Source organism: Sardina pilchardus, chromosome 2, assembly GCF_963854185.1.
Source record: "Sardina pilchardus chromosome 2, fSarPil1.1, whole genome shotgun sequence".
Classification (NCBI taxonomy): Eukaryota; Metazoa; Chordata; class Actinopteri; order Clupeiformes; family Clupeidae; genus Sardina; species Sardina pilchardus.
The window spans coordinates 37,839,067-37,859,006 of NC_084995.1; the positions used below are offsets into that span (position 1 = coordinate 37,839,067).

Genomic DNA, 19,940 nt, shown 5'->3' on the forward strand with positions numbered 1-19,940 from the left:
CAACAAAAGTCTAAGGCCCATTATGGGGTTAACTGCCTCCTCCCGTTTTGCAGTAGCCTTCTGAGGATAAGCAAATGTAAACAGAAGGGAAACAGAAAAGAGTCCAATGATGAATCACTGATTGAATAGATGAAGATAACTGGTTGCTGCCTGGAAGGCACAACAGAATGGAGAATTACGCAACAATACGCTGTATGAGATCTGATCTATCTGCGTGTCCTGATCTCCACCTAACTTAATCATCAAGGTTTCACATGATGTTGTGTAGTGCTGGTGATAAGAATACAATTAGTTTGTTGTTGTAGCTTCGTTCCTACAGCACCTGTGAACAGAGCAGTTCCACCACACATCAGACTTGGAGTTGGAGATGAAAATCCAATCCTCTCATTTGAATTGTAGTTTTTATTACAGGTATGGGTGATCCAAGTGTGAGATGATATAGGGTGATGATGGAGCACCACCCTTAAGTTGAAAGCACCAGGCAATGTAATGCAAAGAGGCTCTGTCCTTGTGGTGTGGGTGTTTTGAATCAAGAGAGCAGAACTCTACTGTACCTTCATTAGATGCAAACTATTATGATGCTCTTGCTTTTATCCTGAATTGACAAAACTGCTAAACCCCTCCACTCCAGTGCAAAGTATGTTCTGCAGCATACTGTAGTAGCCGTGAGGATACTGTAGCCTGTAGTTTAATTTGTGTGTGTGTGTGTGTGGGGGGGGATGTTATGGATGAAGACAAGACAGGTTCAATAAAAAATGTTATGCTTTTATTTCACTTCGGAAATGAATAATTACAGCTGAGCTCAGGTGCAACTAAACCGTGGACATTTATGATTTGCATGGATGCAGCTTGGGTAGATGAACTTATATAGAATAAGATGTATCGACAGTCTTTAAATCAGCTTTCGGATGCATAACTCTGCATAACTCAGAATTATGACAATGTGCAACACATATTTTCATATGTCAAATTAAATCTGTCTTGTGCACCTAATTTTAAAAAGTGATAATCTGAAGTGCGCTCAATACTGGCTTTGAATATGAAGAAGGAAGTACACATATTGTAAATAACCCTGTACATTGTTTCACGTTTGAATTAATGATGACATAGAAGAGAAATGTTCTTATCTAGATGCCGAGACTCCAGCATCAGACAAATACTTCCGTTTTATACAAGTACCATTTATGTTGATGTATGGGTATATAACATTCAAAAAGTATCTACAGAGACACAGAAAGTGTCTTTTTACAGCTACATGAAAGTACCAATGAAAAGTGAGAGCCCTCCCTCTGCCAAATAAAATTGACACTTTTTTAGTATCATTCACAGTAAAGAAATATCTGCCATGTTTTACATGAAGGTTCCCTTAACTCAGACATGAATGCATATAATATATAAACGCATTAACTACAGATGTTAATATTTCTCAGAAAAAAAAGTTAATGCTTTTTAAAATGTCCACTGATGCTTTGACTCGTATGAGTTAAGGGAACTATCAGTGATATAATATATAATTATATATAATATAATTATATAATATATAATTACATATATCATTTTCATATAAATCTTTGACAAGTTTTAGGTTAAAGCCTCATCACTAAGTCAAATATACTGGTCACAGGGCAACACAGTGCGCATATAGATATTACAAGTTACTGTATAGAGATATGTGTTTTTTCTTTGTGTGCAGCTACACAAGTTCTTAAAGTTCTTTGGGTGCTGGAGACTGCACTCCTCAACAGACCAAACCACCGGCATCCTGGAACACTCGGTCATGGCCTTTCTGTGGCAACAGTCAGAGTCGTACGGAGAAGTCCACTAGCTCACAGAAGCATTGGTCAGCGTTCAAGGAAAAGCACGGAACCTCCTCCTTCACAAAGTCTGGCGAACCAGTGTCTTGGCGTGCCAGTCCAAGCAGGCTCTGGAGAGCCACCAGCATTATGTCCAGACCAGTCGTCTCCCACAAGATCCGGGAGCTAAGCCACATGCTAGCCCTACCAACCCCCACCCACTCCACCCCCGATTGTCCATCTGCGAGGCCCACGCGGGATGCTAGTGGACCTCCAGGGGGCCAGCTAAACCCAGGTACTCCACGTTCTCAGCCGCCGGGAGGTGTCCGTTCAGCTTGGGCTTGACCGCCACCATCGGGCAGAAATCCTGCTGGTAGTCCGGGTTGTCCATGCTGTTCTGGGGGTTGAACAGCGGCTGGTCCATGAGGCCGATCTCACTGGAGGAGAGAGAGAGGAGGCCGTTCTGGGAGGTGTTGAGATACTCAGGGGCAGCGGCGCTGGGGGCGGCGGCTGCTGCGGAGGGGGCAGTGGAGGCGGCCGCCGCTCCGGCGGTGGAGACCCCTGCCGTGGCCCCCGCGGGCTCCTTGAAGTAGTTGAGATACTCCTCCTCTGTCTCGTCGAGCGCCTCTATGGGGAGCAGGCTGCGTGGGGGGCCGGGATGCTGATAGTTTGGGTTGGCCATGTCTGACGCGCTGCAGCCATTCTGGTTCATGTACTCTGCACAAGAGAAGACACAGCATAAGACATTTGTGAATCTATTTGATTCACAATTCATCAATAATACTGTATGGCTGTGGTATAATAGCAAAGTTCTGAATACATTACAGAAACAATAATGCATTAAATAAAAAATGTGAGAATCTTTGATTTCATGAGAGCTTATAAATCAACATTTTAAAAAACTTTAATGCAAATAGTTAGACACAAGCCTCAATGTCAGAGGCTTGTGCAACTATCAGAGCACACCTATGTCCACTAGAGGTCCCTATTTCACCAAAGACAGGAGAGGGACCATAAGACACAACAATATGCACTTCAGTGATAAACTCTTCCACCCGACAGAATGAGCAGCTTGAGACTGCTCCACTTCTCTTCCCACATTCCCCGGCACTGATGACTTTTTGTGAGGTCAGAGACATCCGTTGTGGGGGTGACCAGAAGAGACACTTGCCTGGGGCTGGCTGAAAGTCTCCGTCCAGGAACCGGTCGGTGGGGTCGGGGATGTAACGCAACACCAGACTGTTCTCCCTGGCCGGCACGGCATTCTGCAGGAAATCAGACTCAGTGACTCAGTCGCTCTGAAACGCCTCATCTGTCAACTCACTTTGACGATTATGTAGACACGCTTGTATGAGAATGCTGCTGCGCGGAAACCATGTTGTGCAAGACGTGCAAACTGTTACAGGAGCCACACTGGATAGCCAGGTGCACCGAATGATTCTAATGCATTCTTTGCACGTGAGTGTGTGTTAAGCTGATACTGTACATATCTCACAGTTATATCATTGTCATTGTCATCGTCATAGTCATTCATATACAGTATCACAGGTCTATGCATCAGTACCACTGTACCATCGGTGACACAAAAGTTTCTGAATGAGCTCGACGTGAGCGCACAACAATGGGGAGGCTCATGTAGAGCAAAAGAGCCGGGCCGTGTTGTCATGGTCCACTTACCCCATTCCTGTTGTGGCACGTCTCAATGCTGCTGTTCAGGCTCTGTGACAAGAGAGACAGGTAGGGTCATGTTCACAGGCTGGCGTTTGGGCTTTTTTTGAGCGTGTCAGTGTGTGTGCTCTGCGTACAACCCTGGCTTAGCGTGAATACGCTTCATGACAGAGGGAGTTAAGAGCACACATAGTTTCGGCTCACGGTCGCCCAAGAGGAATTTTCAAGGGCGGGTTATTTACTGGAGCACGCAGCAAGAGATCATTCGAGACAGTTCCCGAGACAGCATGTGGGATACCATTAAATACACTTCCCAGTTAATTACAGAAATGAATTAGGTAACACAAACAAATGTCTATCACTTTGAGATTGCTCAAGTGCGGTACACAACACCTTGTTGTTTTTAATGGCATGAAATATCATATATCATATTTGTGTGTGTGTGTTTCTACGTTCAAAACGCCATCGGCACCCTACATAACCTCCTTCCTCAAAAGCAGCAACAGCAGCAGCGCCCAACCTTCCCACCAAACAGACAGCACGGCGCTTTCCGAAGTGAGTTAAACAAGCTGAAAAGGCCGCCATCTGTCAGCGCCACTCCAGCCTTAAATGGCCATATCCCAGTGACAGCGTTATATAATTTGGCTCCTTTCTTTTTTTTCTCCCTTCTTCTTCTTCGAGCTGTGCCGCTGTTTCTGCCAAGAACGAGTGCAGGAACGACAGAAAAGAAAGGAAAGGAATAGAAGAAGAAGAAGAAAAAAAAAACCTGGGCCTGCGAAGGCAATCAAAGTTGAAAGGCGGCACAGAGTTCTCCTGCACTCAGCAGTGGGCTGGGGTCCAGCTAGAGCAGAGAAGGGGTGGAGGGGAGAGAGAGAGGAGGGGAGAGGAGAGGAGAGGAGGAGGGGAGAGGAGCGGAGAGGAGAGGAGGGGAGAGGAGGGGAGAGGAGAGGAGAGGAGAGGAGGGGAGAGAGAGGAGAGGAGGAGGAGAGGAGCGGAGAGGAGAGGAGAGGAGAGGAGAGGAGCGGAGAGGAGAGGAGAGGAGAGGAGAGGAGAGGAGAGGAGAGGAGAGGAGCGGAGAGGAGAGGAGAGGAGAGGAGAGAAGCAGGCTCGCGGCCCTCTGAGCCCTTTAGCAGACACGCGCACCACTCTCCCATCAAAACAGCCATTAATCAGGGGCACCTGGGAGGAAGCGGAGGCTTCAGCTGGACCCGGCGCTCAAAGAGGAGTGGAGCCTCGCTCTTGGAACCACATCACATCACAACAGGAAGTGGGCGACGGCCGAGGCCAAGCGCACGGGGAAGCCAGGTAGCGTGATATTCACATTGGCGAAGGTGTGCTCTGCTTGATGCTGCTGAGATGTGACCGTGTTCCTGACTCTGCAAAAGAGCTCTTTGCTTCTCTAGTATGCTTCTCTAGATCTCTCTAGAATCGCCAGGCTGCCTAGATATCTATGGTCTAGATGTCTCTAGAAACGCCAGGCTGCCTAGGTTTCTCTAGTCTAGAAGCCTCTACAAACGACAGGCTGCCTAGGTTTCTCTAGTCTAGAAGCCTCTAGAAATGCCGGGCTGCCTAGGTTTCTCTGGTCTAGATGTCTCTTGAATTGCCAGGCTGCCTAGGTTTCTCTAGTCTAGATGTGTCTAGAAACGCCAGGCTGCCTGGGCGTGTAGCACTGGGCCTGGCTAGGCCCACTCACCACGGAGTGCAGGAGCTGGGTGCGTGAGGTGCAGGGGGTGCTGAAGAAGCTGTGGCTGGGCACCAGGTACTCGTCAGCGTCCACCGCGTCCTCCATGTCCACGCCGCTGATCAAGCTGCGGTAGTACTTGCCATCGCTGGGACTGGGCAGATGCATCCGGTCATCACCCTGGACAATGTCAATGTAAATGTCAATGTCGATGTCAATTTATTTGCATAGCACATTTTGAAAACAACAAGAGTTGACCAAAGTCAAAGTTGACAAAAGAGAAGCACTCATATTACTACGGTCTGCTCTGGTGAGGGGATTATTAGTTGTGTGTGAGGATGGAGAGGAGATGTAGAAATATAGGACAGTTAGGGTCATTCACAGTAAGGGTTGGTTGCCAGGAGTTATGGGCAACGAGAAGTTACTGCAGTTCCAACTCATTCATTACCCTGAAGGCTGACATCAGGAATGTTATGAAATGGTGAAAAGATTGCAGAGACTTAAGAATGCTATGTTGGGGGGGAATGGATGGGTCATCACATTTGTGGATATTTTTGATCGGTGTGATGACCGGAACCATCCCATGAGGCATACAGCCGTGGACCCTCACCTGAATGACCAGGTAGCGCGAGGGGTCCCGGGCCATCTTGGTGAACTCGGCGATGAGCTCCCTGAAGCGCGGCCGGCTGTCGGCGTCAATCATCCAGCCTGCGGAGGAAGAAGAGGAGGGGGGGCAGAGGGGGAGTGATGAACACCACGGGACCAGGGGAGAGGGTCAAGGCCGAGACCGAGACCGCCGTAACTCATACGGAAGCCCACGCAAGGACTCTCTCTCTGCGTCGCTCTCCTTACATTTCACCATGATCATGTAGACGTCGATGGTGCAGATGGGGGGCTGGGGCAAGCGCTCGCCCTTCTCCAGCACGCCCGCGATCTCGCTGGCCGGGATGCCGTCGTACGGCTTGGTTCCGAAGGTCATCAGCTCCCACACGGTCACACCTGCGGGGGCGGGACAGCCGCAGCGTAGCGTAAGCAGCGCTAATCTAACGCCACTTGTATGTTTGAACTGGGATTAAGATGATTGCGAATGGATTTAACGGTTGCTTACCATAGCTCCAAACATCGCTCTGGTGAGTGTATGTTCGATGAAGTATGGACTCAAGAGCCATCCATTTTATGGGAACCTTTAGATAAACAGACCATTTTCAGAAGCGTACGGTATGTGGGGTATGGAAAAAATGTAGGTCAGGATTCCATTTTGCAACACAGGGATGAGGCATGATTGCTGTGATTTTGTGAGATTAAAACCACTGAAATGCTCAAAATAGTGTTTGTTATATGCAAAAAAAAAAAAAAAAACACACTGAAGAAATAGACAGACCTTTCCACCATCTGCATGATACTCTTTCTCGTCTGCGTTGAGGAGCTTGGCCAGGCCAAAGTCGGTGATCTTGACGTGCTGCGGCGTCTTCACCAAGACGTTTCTCGCCGCCAGGTCACGGTGAACCAAGTGACGGTCCTCGAGATAGTTCATTCCCTGCAGATGATGGACAAGCACAGACGTTAACCGCGCGCAACCTCAGGCTAATGCTACAGCCTCCGGGCCGCCATCACCTATCATCAGGAACCCTCAGGCAGGGGAACGGATGACGCTCAGCTGGCAGAAGGATTTGATGACTGATGTAATTTTGACTGAGTGAGCCGCTTGCCTATTTTGTACATGTGCTCGTCTATATTGGAGCCTTTTCTCTACGTGAGCTTGGCAGCACGCTTAGAAACGAATGACTTCCTCTCTGTGTGTCTGTGGAAACACTTGAGTCAAATCAGGCACGCAGTGTCATAGCCGAGTATAATGTGTCACCATGACGGACAGCGCAGACAATAATGACCTGTTCTCGTACTGGTAAGCTGTGGTGTTTGTGTGCGAGAGCCTGTGTTTATCTTTACCTTAGCGATCTGCACACACCAGTTGAGCAGGTACTGGGAGCCGATGTTGTCCTTGTGCTCCTTGACGTAGTCGAGCAGGCAGCCGTACGGCATGAGCTGGGTGATGAGCTGCACCGTGGAGGTCAGGCAGATGCCCAGCAGCCGACACACGTGCGGGTGCTCCACACTGGCCATCACGTATGCCTCCTATGAGCACACACACACACACACACACACACACACACACACACACACACACACACACACACACACACGGGGAGAATAAAGGTTTGAACACATCCTCTTGATGATGCGGTACCTTACTGCAATTGATTATGTCTCACTGATGGCAAGACTGAATTCTTGGCATAGATCTGAACAAATCAGAGGAGGACATAGAGAACATACAGGAGCTAACAACCACCTATGCAGTCACACATACAGTACACATATGACTACCGTGATTTCCCGACTATTAGCCGCGGCCTATACATTGATTTCGCACATTTTTTTCAGCTATGAGGTTAATACAGGGGGGCAGTTAATATGGTGTTAATATGGTTTTGTTTCTTTTAACTAGCATAAAACACTGTCCTGTGGCTTATACACAATGCATGAATTACTGTTCTATTTCGTTTCTACTGAAACGAAACTCATAGAACCGTGGTTATATGCATAACCTTCGTTTATATTTGAATGTATATGTGAATGCATGCCCTTTTTGTATTTTGTATGTCATATTTTTATTTACTCTATGTATAACACATGTCCTGTGCCCAGTGATGTCCTTTTTTTTATTATTATGGCTGTGGCAGCGTACCCTTTATCCAAAACAAATTTCTCCCTTGGGAGGCCTAATAAAGTAACCTTGCACCTTGAACCTCTATATTTACTCATCCGTTTCCTGTAAAATGTTGTTTTGTCAGATGTAACAGGGCTGTTTATATGTCCTTGTTATGTTTTTTTTTTTTTTTTTTTTAAATACAGATGAAACGTCTACAGAAACAGATTTTTATATTTTTTTTCCCTTTTCCCATTTCTGTTTTTAGATAAAGGGGAAACACTCCTCCTCTTCCCAAAGGGACACATTCCACCTTAATGAAGTCAAGATTACAGCATGAACTCAGCCGCTAGTTTCCAAAGCTACGACATTCTCTGGAACAGTAAAACATCTCGGGCGCTTTGGACAGCGGATATTGCGGCGGCTTGTTTTCCGGGCCCCGTTGACCCCGTGTCGACGAGTCCCCAGCTGCCGCCGTCCTGAAGCACCCCCTGACTAAGCAGCGTCCAGACACTGCTGCTCACACCCAGCCTCTTCTCACAGCACAGAGGCACTCCAGCCCACAGTCACCCACTCATTCATATCCACAAGCAGCTCCCAGTCATCATGTGTCTACCCAGGCCTCCCTGAGCACCCTCAGCAACGTGCCTCAGGCCATGCCTCTGTGGTGCTATAGTATACAGGCATGTGTTTCACATTTTACTGCAACTGAAAAAACACGATACAGTAGTGCAATAGAAAAATGATCTCCTGAAATGATTGCTGTTGGATAGCTTAACATAATATATAAAATAAAAAGAACTGCTTTTACTCACATCCAAGATCTCCTTGTTGGCCTTGGGAGACGTAGCCTCTCGTAACACTTTGATGGCAACTGGAATTTTCACGTCCTCCCCCTCAGGAACCCACAGACCCTGCAAAGATAAACGACTCATTGTAACCTGGTAACAATATCCCATAATACAGTTCCAACGCTTTAAAAAAAACAAAAACAAAAACAAACCCATAACAGAATGAGTACAGCAGAAGTACTTTAATGAAGAGAATACTGGGCAGGACAGACAGAAGATGCTCAGACGCAGCTTGCCTGGGAGTCGACTGACCTTATAGACGGTACCAAACGCTCCTGACCCCAGCACTTTGATCTTTTTGAACTCCGTCTCTTTGAGGATTCGCAGCAGGGCCTGGTTGGGCGTCTCTCCACTAGGTGTCAGGGGCTCCACCAACTGAGAAGACAAAGATGAACTTGGTTCTTAACCATGAAAAATGAGTGCTAGTGTGCCTCGTGAGAGACTTCTTAGAACTGTAAGCTCATGTCCACACGGAAAAGTAAAGAATGTTTACTCCTTTTATCGTTAACGGGACCAAACAGTGTCTGGCCGCGCTGCAGAAATATGCAGCCAAAGGAACTTAAGCAGCAACTCAGTGCTATTTAATATGTATTTATATAGCACCGTATATTCATCTTGTATTATTTATGTAGTGCCATTAACAATTTACATTGCCTCGAGGGCGGCCCAACGTGAGTGAGTGCTAAAGTTTCGCACCTCTCTCTCCTGCAGCAGTCGCCGGAGCGTTCTCTTCCTCTTGATGTGGCGTCTCCGTAGCAACACAAACACGCCCAGCGCCAGGATCACGAACGCCAGCAGCCCGCCGACCACTCCTGCGGCCACCATCGACAGGTTGGAGTGGCTGGACACATCAACCAGAGCAGCTTAGTGACCTCTGTCTGTACTCTCATACTACAGACACAATGTCCTATACGCAGTGGCTCTCTCTGGGGTACCACTGTACTTCATCTACGCATATGTTCTAATGTTCTGTCTAATGCATACTGGTGGTTTGTGAACAGTTTAGATAGACTGTATCCAAGGTAATATCTCGCTTTCAAAGTCTCTCTCTTGAATAAAAAGTGTTTTTTTCTTTTTTTTCTTTTCAGGAAACATTGCAAACTGTAAATAAGTATCCCTTACATAGTGTAGCCGCTGCAGTCTTTCAGCTTTGGACCTCGACACCTGAGAAATAAACAAGACACTGAGGTCAATTTAGTTAAAAGGCCCAAAATATTCTTGAAAGATATTTGTGAAGTGAGCAGGTTAAGTCTACCTACCCTAGAGTACAGTTCTTGTGGCATGGCTGGCACTCCCTGTCTTTGTCATCGTACTTCCAGATGCTGGAGCCGTCTTTTGCAGGCACACCATTGGGGCACCGATGGACACAGTGAATGCCGTCTTTAAAGTTGGCGCACTCCGTGCACTGGTCAGGACCCTGAGACGGCATACAATTCAGGTATTGTCACATGCATGTGGCACAGTGGTTACTGTACCTCCACTGTTGACTTCAAGGCAGTGCTGCCTGGAAGGCACAAGGGTTGGGGTTGGGGTTAGGGTATGGCAGTGCTGCCTTGAAGTCGATGGTGACAGCGCTGCTTTGAAGTTGACGGTGGGGGCCCAAAAGACCATCAAGTGGTTATCAGTGAGTAGTTCAGGGCACTCAAACATAGTCCAGTCATAACCCAGCTATCTTGTTATTTTGACTTCTGTTTAATACATTTGACACTACACACAACTGGGCTATGTTGAGCGCACAGATCATTTTTACAGAGATAAGCATATGGCGCATACTACAGTATAGAAGTACTCACAGGTCCACTGCAGGTCAGGGTCCCGTTCAAGGGCTTGCACTCTGAGTCACACTGAAAACAGGTGCCATTTATCTCCGATTCCCGTGATTCTCTACAAAAGATATTATTCGTTAATTAAAATGAATTAATTATAAATAATAAAATGAAAAAAATATAAATAACATAAAATAAAAATAAATAACAATAAAAAGGCAACTATTTTGTTTTTAAGAAGACAGGCCTTCAGTATCCCACTCAGGAATGCACCCCCCACACCCTAGCTCACCCTTCCATCAGGTTGCAGGAGGCGACGCAATGTCCGTCGCGGATCCTGTGCAGGCAGGAGAAGCACAAGTCGGTCCCTGGACCCCAGCAGCCATCGGGCGTGCACATCTCATTGCACGTGCTGTTCTCCGCAGCTGAGGGGACATGAAAAAGGGACGCGTCAGGTTCCGCAAGAGCACTGACCCTCTCGTGTCTCCGGTCAGGGCAAGCCTGTGAGACTGGCCACAACGCTTGGTTTGACATGTCATAAGACTGACATAACAACAACACAAGTCAAGGCCAATGCTAATGCTACATGGTCTGTTTTAAGTCAGTAATATCCAGCTGCAGCCCAAATGCAGTATCATGAACCAAAATACCCAAAATGGTCACACGTCACAAACACATTATTAAGATAGCCTACCTGTAATCTGTATAATAATAATCTGATAACTGTAATCATGGGTAATGTCATATCATGTATCTGTCAAAGCATGTTTATGCTAGTAGTTAAAATGACAGCTAGCTGTCTTGATCTAAATTGAGATGAGATGGAGACATTCTAATGCTAAGTGGAAGCTTTAGGAGACCAGACTGGGCTCATTTCATTACCACATGTCTGCGCGTCTTTGTTTCTCAGGATAACTTTCTGCGTGTTCAGCTCAAACAGGCGACTCCAGTGCGGCGCCTCGGTGTAGCAGAGGTCCTCGTTCTTCCAGATGGCCACATCGCCATCACTGATCCTCTTCAGTGAGCGCATTCCCAGGTAGGCTATCTTAGTGCTGAAAACAGCGAAGCTGAACCTTCCCCTGTTCACACACACACACACACACACACACACACACACACACACACACACACACACACACACACACACACACACACACAAAACAGTGAAAAGATGCAACACGTTTTAGTGTTTGAACTATACTAAAGGCTAGTTACTAAAGAAGTCAGAAGCAATTGGAACTCTGCTCTGTAGCAATTGCACTAGAGTCACTCATTTGTGGATCACTTACTGGTGTTTGGTTCGCCCACGAATCACTTCAAGGTTTTCAAAGGGACTTAGGGAGGTTAGATTTTCAGGCCACGCCTGGATCAGCAAGTATCCTTCAGACACAATCAGTTAGGAGAGAGTTACACAGGCTTGCTTTTAAAAATGTTAACATGTCAACTTGAGTTTTAGCTTCTACAAATCCCATTATATTGATAGCCTAATGGTTAGACGTTCAGGGCCCTTCTGGATCATCAAATATCCTTCAGACACAATCAGTTAAGAGCATTACACAGGCTTGCCTTAAAAATGTCAATATGTCAACCTGAACTGCAAATCACATTATAGCCTATCGATAGCCTAAAATCATATCATTTAGGATAATTAGCTTACCAGTGATTTCTTTAACAGACTCAAATACGCTAAGCTTGGCAGGGTCCAACTTTGGTGTCTTTGTGTGACCATCTCTGAAAATCACAATGAATTATATTTAGGAATACAACATGTTTTATACGATTGAAAAATGTATGGGAGAAATCAAAGGAATTGCATTGTATTGAGGCTTCAAATAGTCCATAACAGGGAAAAGACAGTCAATGTTGAGACCTTGGCCTTGAGCTATGGGCCTCTTTCACTCACCCGAAAATTGATGTGTGGAGTATTGCCACATCGCCATTTATCTTGGTGCAGTTTTGAAAGGAGTCAATGTTGCTGGCGTTAATTGACAAGATGTCTTTCAGCGTTCCCATTCCAAGGCCGTGGCAGACTACAAACACATATGAACAATCTTAGGGAACATCTCCTCTCTGATAAGGAGGACTGCTGCTGGATCCCCACCCTTACAGTCACCTAGGCTCATACTCATAGAGATGAGATGAGATTTGCAAAAAGACACTAGACATACATTAGATGCTTTTATCCAAAGCGACTTCCATATGTCAATGGACCAAATGCATGGAAGGCTCTTAAGATAGCTCATTTATTTCCGGTGGACAATCAGCTGTTTTGCATAATCATAAGGCCAATTTACCTCAGAGCAACTTGGGATTCAGTGACTTGCTGAGGGGCACATCGGTGGAAGCCGGGAATAGAACCCACAACTTCCAGGCTACTGCATGCTAGCCCAGCTGCTGCCACTATGGTACCACCACGGCCCATAAAGACGAGATGAAAATGTGCAAAATTAGGTCACTAGCTTACCTTTGGGACACAGGCCTTCGCAGGGCTTGCACTTCCTGACCCCTCCCTCCTCCGTCTCATAGTGATTGGAGCTGCATGACCGCACACATGCTCCGTGGTCCGTCACCACATAGTTATCTGTGGATGGTATCAAACTGATTAGGCATCAATCATTAACACATTTAAATCGCAACATGAGCATATGGGCGAAGCCTTCACAATCATTTGCACAAGCACCAGTTGCGTAATGAGTCTACGGCACAATGTGGCTCATTGTTATTGTAAGCAATTAATCGCACGCAATTCTGATGAACGATGCATATAGTGACATGTTCTTATCTCCTAACTGTGCCTGCTCATTTCAACTGCATTCACTCATAATAAATTGCCTGTTTCAAGCAGAGGTGGACATTCCTGGTTCCAGAGTAAAAGTCCTACCATATATTCTTTCTACCTGTGCACAGGTGATATCACTAATTATCTGATGTATCTGGCAGCAACTTAGGATGAGCTGGTTTACTAAATGGTTGGATCAAATACTTGGCAGGACTTTTACTGTCTGAACCCGGGATGTCCGCCTCTGGTTTCAAGTGAACTACTTAAGATTCAGCTGAATGTAACTCACAACCATTTGCGTCTGATTGCACAAATCAAGTTACAAGAAGTATTTTTGTGGCAGTGTTCCAAAACATCTGTCACATCAGACAAACGTGTCTATCACTGCTTTGCCATCTATTCAAGAAATTCAAAGTATGACATGTGTCAATCTGTGTGTTTGTGGGACTGACAACTGGTGTCACTGAGCTGTGCACTTGAATTATGTTGCAAACGCACAACTAACGATTCAATCATTCTCCTGGTTTGTTCAGACTGTTTATATTTTAACCAGGATGGCCAGACACACTGATCATAGATCACTGAGCACTGACCAGAGGCGCCGGACTTGACCCAGTATGCAATGATTTGAACCCCGAGCGGAAGCACTTGACTGAATAGCCTACTAAAGATGAAAGTCGAGTGAAATTTGGGGAGAAGAATATTTGGAGAATATTTGAAGAATATTGCATGATAGCATGAGATGCCATGAATAGGGATCAAATGAACAGAGATATAGAAAAGAGACTATTCCTTACGTGGACATTTTTTCACACAGGTGGCTCCGAAGCTGTACTTCCCGTACGGATTGGGGACCAGCTGGTGCAGGGTGCTGTCGTAGATCATGAGGGGGGGGCAGGACTCCTTACACGTCCCGTCTTCTGAGAAATTTCTGCACGCCTGCAGGGGAGACAACCAACTAGCTTAGTCACACAGCCAGCCCAACACCTCCCTCCCTCCCTCCCTCCCTCCCTCCCTGCCTGACTGAGCTGCAGCCGTCTGTTAGCCCGAGGCTCTCACTTCCAGCGGCGCACCCACCAAAGACCAATCATCAGCGATCGCCTCTGAGGAAAGTCTGGTCTGTGACGACAAGTCACTGGCATCACACGTTCAATTTGGTTCCGCATATAAGTTTGACATACACACACACACACACACGCACGCACACACACAGTCAGGCCCACTCTATCACACAGACTACTAATTTGTAGGATGGTCGAGGATGTGCAAAGTTTGCAAGGAAGTGCAAAGTCATAAAACTAAAGCTAATAAATAGCTTTAATAACTTTAATAACTAGGCAAAAAGAATTTGCTAAATTAACACTGTTGGCAAGACCTTATAGCCACAAACATTGATGAGTCAATTCTTAATGCTCCAACATGCCAAACAATAGCTGAGAATGCATGAGAACTTTGATTGTTGTAAATGATGGCCCTAAATGTCTGCTAAATTGTTAAATATCAGTGAATAATGGAGCTATTTCAAAGACTTGCTATTCGCGTGAGATTGACACAACTGAGTCCTCTGACTTCCCATTACAATACAGATGTGTATGCAATGCCGCCTCTTTATATAACTATGGATACTGGTAACACAATGTACAGCTATTTTACATGTTGCACTTCACAGAAAAGTACAAATGTACTTAATGTAATTAGGAAAATACAAAATGCATTAAATTGAACATTCCATAAGCCTCAGTGCAACACTGGAGACAATTATAAATCTTAGAAATATAAGCTCACTTAAGACATCCCAAGTCAGCACATGAGACTACAAGCTAAAACTGCACTAATTAAAGAGCCGGCTGCATGAGGACATCTGTTTCGTATTATGGCTCGGAGACTTGCGGCTGACGCAGCTCTGGGGCTGGTCAGTCGGCCGGCTGGAAGGCTCACCAGGCAGTCGGTGGGCCGGGGTCCGGTGCAGCCCGCCGCGCAGTACTCGTTACAGCAGTCGCTGGGAAAGGGCCCCTTGCAGCGGCTCGAGCACTGCCCCGCACAGATCGTCTTGGTTACTGCGTGAGCGACACAAAGCCGGAGAGACGACATGAGATGAAGATGAGGTGAAGTCAGCTGGCTAAGGCATGTGGTGAGCCATTATTAATCAGATAACAGATAGAAACAGCGAGGTATCATTTCACAGAATCTTCTTCTGAAGATCTAAGTAATATTAAAACAACTTACACTGCTGGCAATTGTTGAAACCTGGAGCCCAACAAGATCCATTATTGCATCGCCCATCACATTTTTCACCTACAGTACAGGAGGAGGGGGGGGGGGGGGGGGGGTATGTATCTTACAGTCAATAGGTGCCTATTTCTTGATTGTAAGTATAGTTTATGGTGAAGGTATCCACTAATGTCTTTATAAAATTAAATGAACGTAAGATCATAATCAATCAAATACATTTTCTCTTAAACTTCACATATAGGCGGCAATAAACTATATTTTTAGCACCAATCATTAGACAAGGCATATGAATACTCACAGTATATGTCACTCCTTGGAGTAGGGCGTTCCATGCTGGGATTTTTCTTCATGTTCACAATGTCCTCCCACTGTATTGTGTCCACATTGCAGAGACAGTTGTGGGAGAACTTCACACCTCCATTGATAATTTCTGTGAACGTGAAAGCAAACACCAAAAGTCTTGAGTGCTAATCCCTCGATTCCTCCTCTCCACAGACACATCCGTGTGGATCAGCCTGAGCAAGCAAAGCATGCCAAAAAGCAGGCCACTGTAACCTGACACAAAGACGGACATTTTTGCCACATTGCTCACACCAACAGACCAGATGTTATGGTATGCGTCTGATGGCTAACACTGACTGACTGCCTGCACAAGTCAGTGATGTATAACTATGCTAATGACTTATTCGCCTCCATTGAATCAATCTATCTGACAGATGCTGTATCTTAATTATTTCACTGCATTCATTTGACAGATGTACATGAAGGGGGGGGGGGGGGGGGGGGGGCGTTGATGCATCAGTTCCCATCATCAGCATATTAAACACCAAATTTGTGAAGTTCTGCGTAACCTATATATATTTAGAACTAGGCCTACTAACTGACATCGAGCAATATGCCGTTTCACCTTGTAGTGGCGCTCGACCTTAATACATACCAATACAATACCCTCAGAAGTGATGAGCTGGAAAAGTGCTTAAGTCAGTGGCAGAATGAGCATGAGAGTTGAAAACATACGAAACGCCCAGATTTTGGAGAAGCTCCTCCCAAAGTGTGTAACTTTCTTCATGTTGCATAAATGACAGACTTAAGTGAAGGGCACAATGCATGCAGGCTAAAAAGCGCTTAGTTTCTTACGCTTTTATTTATTTTTTTACTTAAACGCACCCTTAGGCACGTGGGAGCGCTTGCCGTTTGTCATTTAGGGATTGTAGAGTATTGTAAGTCAGTTATAACTAGGGCATTCCGGCTAGTGAGGTGTAGGTATATCGGAGAGGTGGAGCGTACCTATGTTCCCCACGTCCTATGTTCCCCACTTTGTATGGGATCGGGGAACATAGAACCCTTTTTTTGGTACATTTTAAAAAGGGTCCTATGTTCCCCACTTTCACCAAAAAGGGTCCTATGTTCCCCAGTCGCAATACATACCGGGGAACATAGGACCCTTTTGGCGAAAACCGGGGAACATAGGACCTGGGGAACATAGGGATGACCCCTCGGAGAGGCTGTGGAGGTCTCACCTCTGAGGTTTCTGAGCTTCAGCTCCCTGGTCCCTAAGGTTTTGTTCTCCTTGTTACGGTTGGACAGCACTGCCAGAGCGTACTTGTCATTGTAGAGGGTATGGCCACGGATGATGTGCAGGTTGTCCAGTGGTATCTTGGTAGCCGTGTTCATGGCAATCAAAACGTAGCCTCCAACATCCTGAATGTTCTGTGAAAAAGGATGTTCACACTCAGAGAAATAACATCACAAAACACATCACTTGCATTTAACATTGACATCTTTCAAACACACACAAGTTTATATATTCACTGGCACTCCATGTAGGACGTATAACAGATAAACACTGTGGTCCAGAGCTTCAACACATTTGTATGATTATTTGAAAATAGCCCTTGTTGCTTGAGTGACATCTCACCTTTAGGAAGGACAGGTCATGCTGGTCCAAGGTGTAGGTGATCTCCAGGTTCTCTAGGACTACAGTGCAGTTACTGTACATTTTCACCAGGTTATGGTAGTGGTCTTCAGGTGAGACCAAGAGCGACAGTTTGTTGTTGGAACCTTGACATACTGCATGGGGGAGAAATGGGAAATATCATGTCAGTGTGAGCAGCACTCTCAATGCTTTCATACAAAACAAGTTCAACAAGGATTTACAATATATGTCTGTATACTGCAGGAAATGAGAAAACTGTATTGCTTCTTATAGGTTTGGGACTTCACTGCACGTCTGTGACTACAGACATCATAATTCGACAACTAGCTGCTGGCAACTTACAAATCTGCTACTGTTCAAACATGGAAAGAAGTTTCACAAAAAACACATAACATCCAGTCCACATAAAAACCATGACAGCGAATGTGAACCTGGATTTAGATTCACTCAAGCTCACTAAAATGGTAGGCGTTTGTTTGAACTAAACTTCGGCGCAGTGGAAAGAGTCTCTTTTGGGCCAAGATAAATAGAGTGCGTTCAGCTACACTCCACGACCCAGAATGTGGCACATGCTGACAGGAAAAACTCGGTTCAGTTCAGGGACTACAGATAACGGCACTGTCATAAGATACTGACTAGAATCCTGTTAAGATGAAACAAGATTGGGTTGGAGTTGCCTTGTTCCAATTGTGTTACATCACTCAGTGTCCTGTGACCATGATGGGGTTTTAAGTGTGTACATATCTTCTGAAAACTCTCAAGATTCTCTGTTCAGTGACGTTGGTGGGAACTACTTTTGTTAGTTCTAATATGGTTTGACCATCTACCGGTATATCAACCAGTATATTTTGGGCTAACCCTGACTAATGGCAAAATATAATGCAACCAAAAGAGGCAGACAAAGAGACTGATATTAGTAGGGTGGCATGCTAGACATCAAATAAAACTGCAGCTTTGAGGAAACCCACAGCACTTTTCTGAATTCAAGCCCACTTTTCTGAATAACAGGGAAACTTTGTTCATGAAATATCTTTTGATGACAGAGAATACTAAAGATCATTGAGCCCTAATTAAGTCAATTTAGAGAAAATTGCGTCTGTCTGCTGTCGGCAAACAAATCTAAACCCTCTCAACAGGAGCGCCATTGTTCCCAAGGTCTCTTTGTCACTTTTGTGAAACAATGAAGTTACTCAAGAAATACACATGCAGTAAATTACCGGGGTCATCAAATCTCTACATATTTTCAGTGAGTAATACTGTGTTTTAAGAGATGCAGCATTATGAAGACACAGACAGAAACACAGTGTGTTTATGACATAATCACAACATGAGCAAAACAACAAAACAGCTGGCCTAGCCAATTCAGATCCACAGAAACGGTCAAGTCTTGTTGTGGCATGCTAATTCTGAGTCACCACCTGATACAGTGTATTGCATCCCTTTTACTGTAAAATCACCTGTCTGAGATTAAGTTGCGAAATGAATTGAATGAGTTGCGAAATGAAGACATGTTTTAGTCATACAGGCTGCTCTGGTGTTTCAGAAACATGATGGATTCAAGCGTTGTTACGGGCCATGATCATACTGTAACACAAACAACGATTTTGTTTGTCTTCTCTTCGGCTTGTCAAGGTCGGTAAGCATTCTTCAAGGAAACGTCGGCTCTTGACGAAAGAGACTAAACTGCACCAGATTCACAGAGTGACTCACTGAAAACCCGTGTTTGTAACTTAAACCACATTCTCAGGCATATGCAAAACCTACATGCTGGTTTCTCCTTATCAACCCAGTAAAACAACTGCATGTCAAAACTATTGAAAATGGGAAGTGCAGTGGTCTTGGGATTCAAATGGTTTTGTTCAGCTGAAATGGCAGCCTGCATTTTTCATTTGCTGGTGACAGGGAACCAGTCCACATCCTGCCTCCCACCTGTAATTCTGGATTTCCATTTCACTTCATTACCTTGGACAAGACCAAAGAGGTTAGAGGTAGGAGGATAGAACATCTGCCAATCGCTCTCTCTCTCTCTCTCTCTCTCTCTCTCTCTCTCTCCACTTCTCATTAATCTCAGCCTGTTGTGACTAGCAAGTAAATGCACCTTGTCCAGAAGCCAGGTACTGGAGACAAGCTACAGCCCTGAGCTGCCCATTTTAATTAGTGCTCAGGCCGAGATTTAATTAACTCTGATCAGTTCCAGCGCCATCACACAGGTGACGCAAAACAAACAATTCACAAAAGAAGCCATGCGACAAACCAGGCCTTCAAAAACTAGCGTGAGCAATAAAGCAGAGGTTCTTTTTTTACTGATGATGTAGTATCAGTGGGGGAAATCATAAATGTGTTACCACCTCGAGTCAACCCTGTGCATGTTTACGACATGGCTGTCACTGTAACAAAGCCATATCTATTGTGCAGGCAACCACTCGTGCTCCAATAAGGAGGATGAATTCATAAACAGTGGAGCTCTAATGAGCGCTAGTTACTCATTTCCTGTTTCCCCACGCCACGGGAACAAAGGCTTGGCCTG

At 45.5% G+C, this 19,940-nt stretch overlaps 1 protein-coding gene across 1 annotated transcript in view; it reads right to left on the bottom strand.

The window, feature by feature from the left end:
- Positions 1-744: 744 nt before the first annotated feature.
- Positions 745-19,940, bottom strand: part of egfra (epidermal growth factor receptor a (erythroblastic leukemia viral (v-erb-b) oncogene homolog, avian)) — a 38,600-nt gene continuing 19,404 nt past the window's right edge. Inside the window, exons 2-28 of the mRNA XM_062530111.1 lie at positions 17,396-17,547; positions 16,998-17,187; positions 15,776-15,907; positions 15,472-15,540; positions 15,184-15,302; positions 14,043-14,184; positions 12,931-13,047; positions 12,370-12,496; positions 12,124-12,197; positions 11,756-11,846; positions 11,349-11,545; positions 10,759-10,891; positions 10,494-10,584; positions 9,960-10,117; positions 9,823-9,864; positions 9,397-9,541; positions 8,953-9,075; positions 8,665-8,763; positions 7,090-7,275; positions 6,524-6,679; positions 6,251-6,326; positions 5,995-6,141; positions 5,753-5,850; positions 5,155-5,322; positions 3,471-3,512; positions 2,965-3,058; positions 745-2,510 (exon numbers count right to left, since the gene is read on the bottom strand). Coding sequence (XP_062386095.1) covers positions 2,056-2,510; positions 2,965-3,058; positions 3,471-3,512; positions 5,155-5,322; positions 5,753-5,850; positions 5,995-6,141; positions 6,251-6,326; positions 6,524-6,679; positions 7,090-7,275; positions 8,665-8,763; positions 8,953-9,075; positions 9,397-9,541; positions 9,823-9,864; positions 9,960-10,117; positions 10,494-10,584; positions 10,759-10,891; positions 11,349-11,545; positions 11,756-11,846; positions 12,124-12,197; positions 12,370-12,496; positions 12,931-13,047; positions 14,043-14,184; positions 15,184-15,302; positions 15,472-15,540; positions 15,776-15,907; positions 16,998-17,187; positions 17,396-17,547 — 3,623 coding nt within the window. The 3' untranslated portion in view covers positions 745-2,055. The remainder of the gene's footprint in view (positions 2,511-2,964; positions 3,059-3,470; positions 3,513-5,154; positions 5,323-5,752; positions 5,851-5,994; positions 6,142-6,250; positions 6,327-6,523; positions 6,680-7,089; positions 7,276-8,664; positions 8,764-8,952; positions 9,076-9,396; positions 9,542-9,822; positions 9,865-9,959; positions 10,118-10,493; positions 10,585-10,758; positions 10,892-11,348; positions 11,546-11,755; positions 11,847-12,123; positions 12,198-12,369; positions 12,497-12,930; positions 13,048-14,042; positions 14,185-15,183; positions 15,303-15,471; positions 15,541-15,775; positions 15,908-16,997; positions 17,188-17,395; positions 17,548-19,940) is intronic.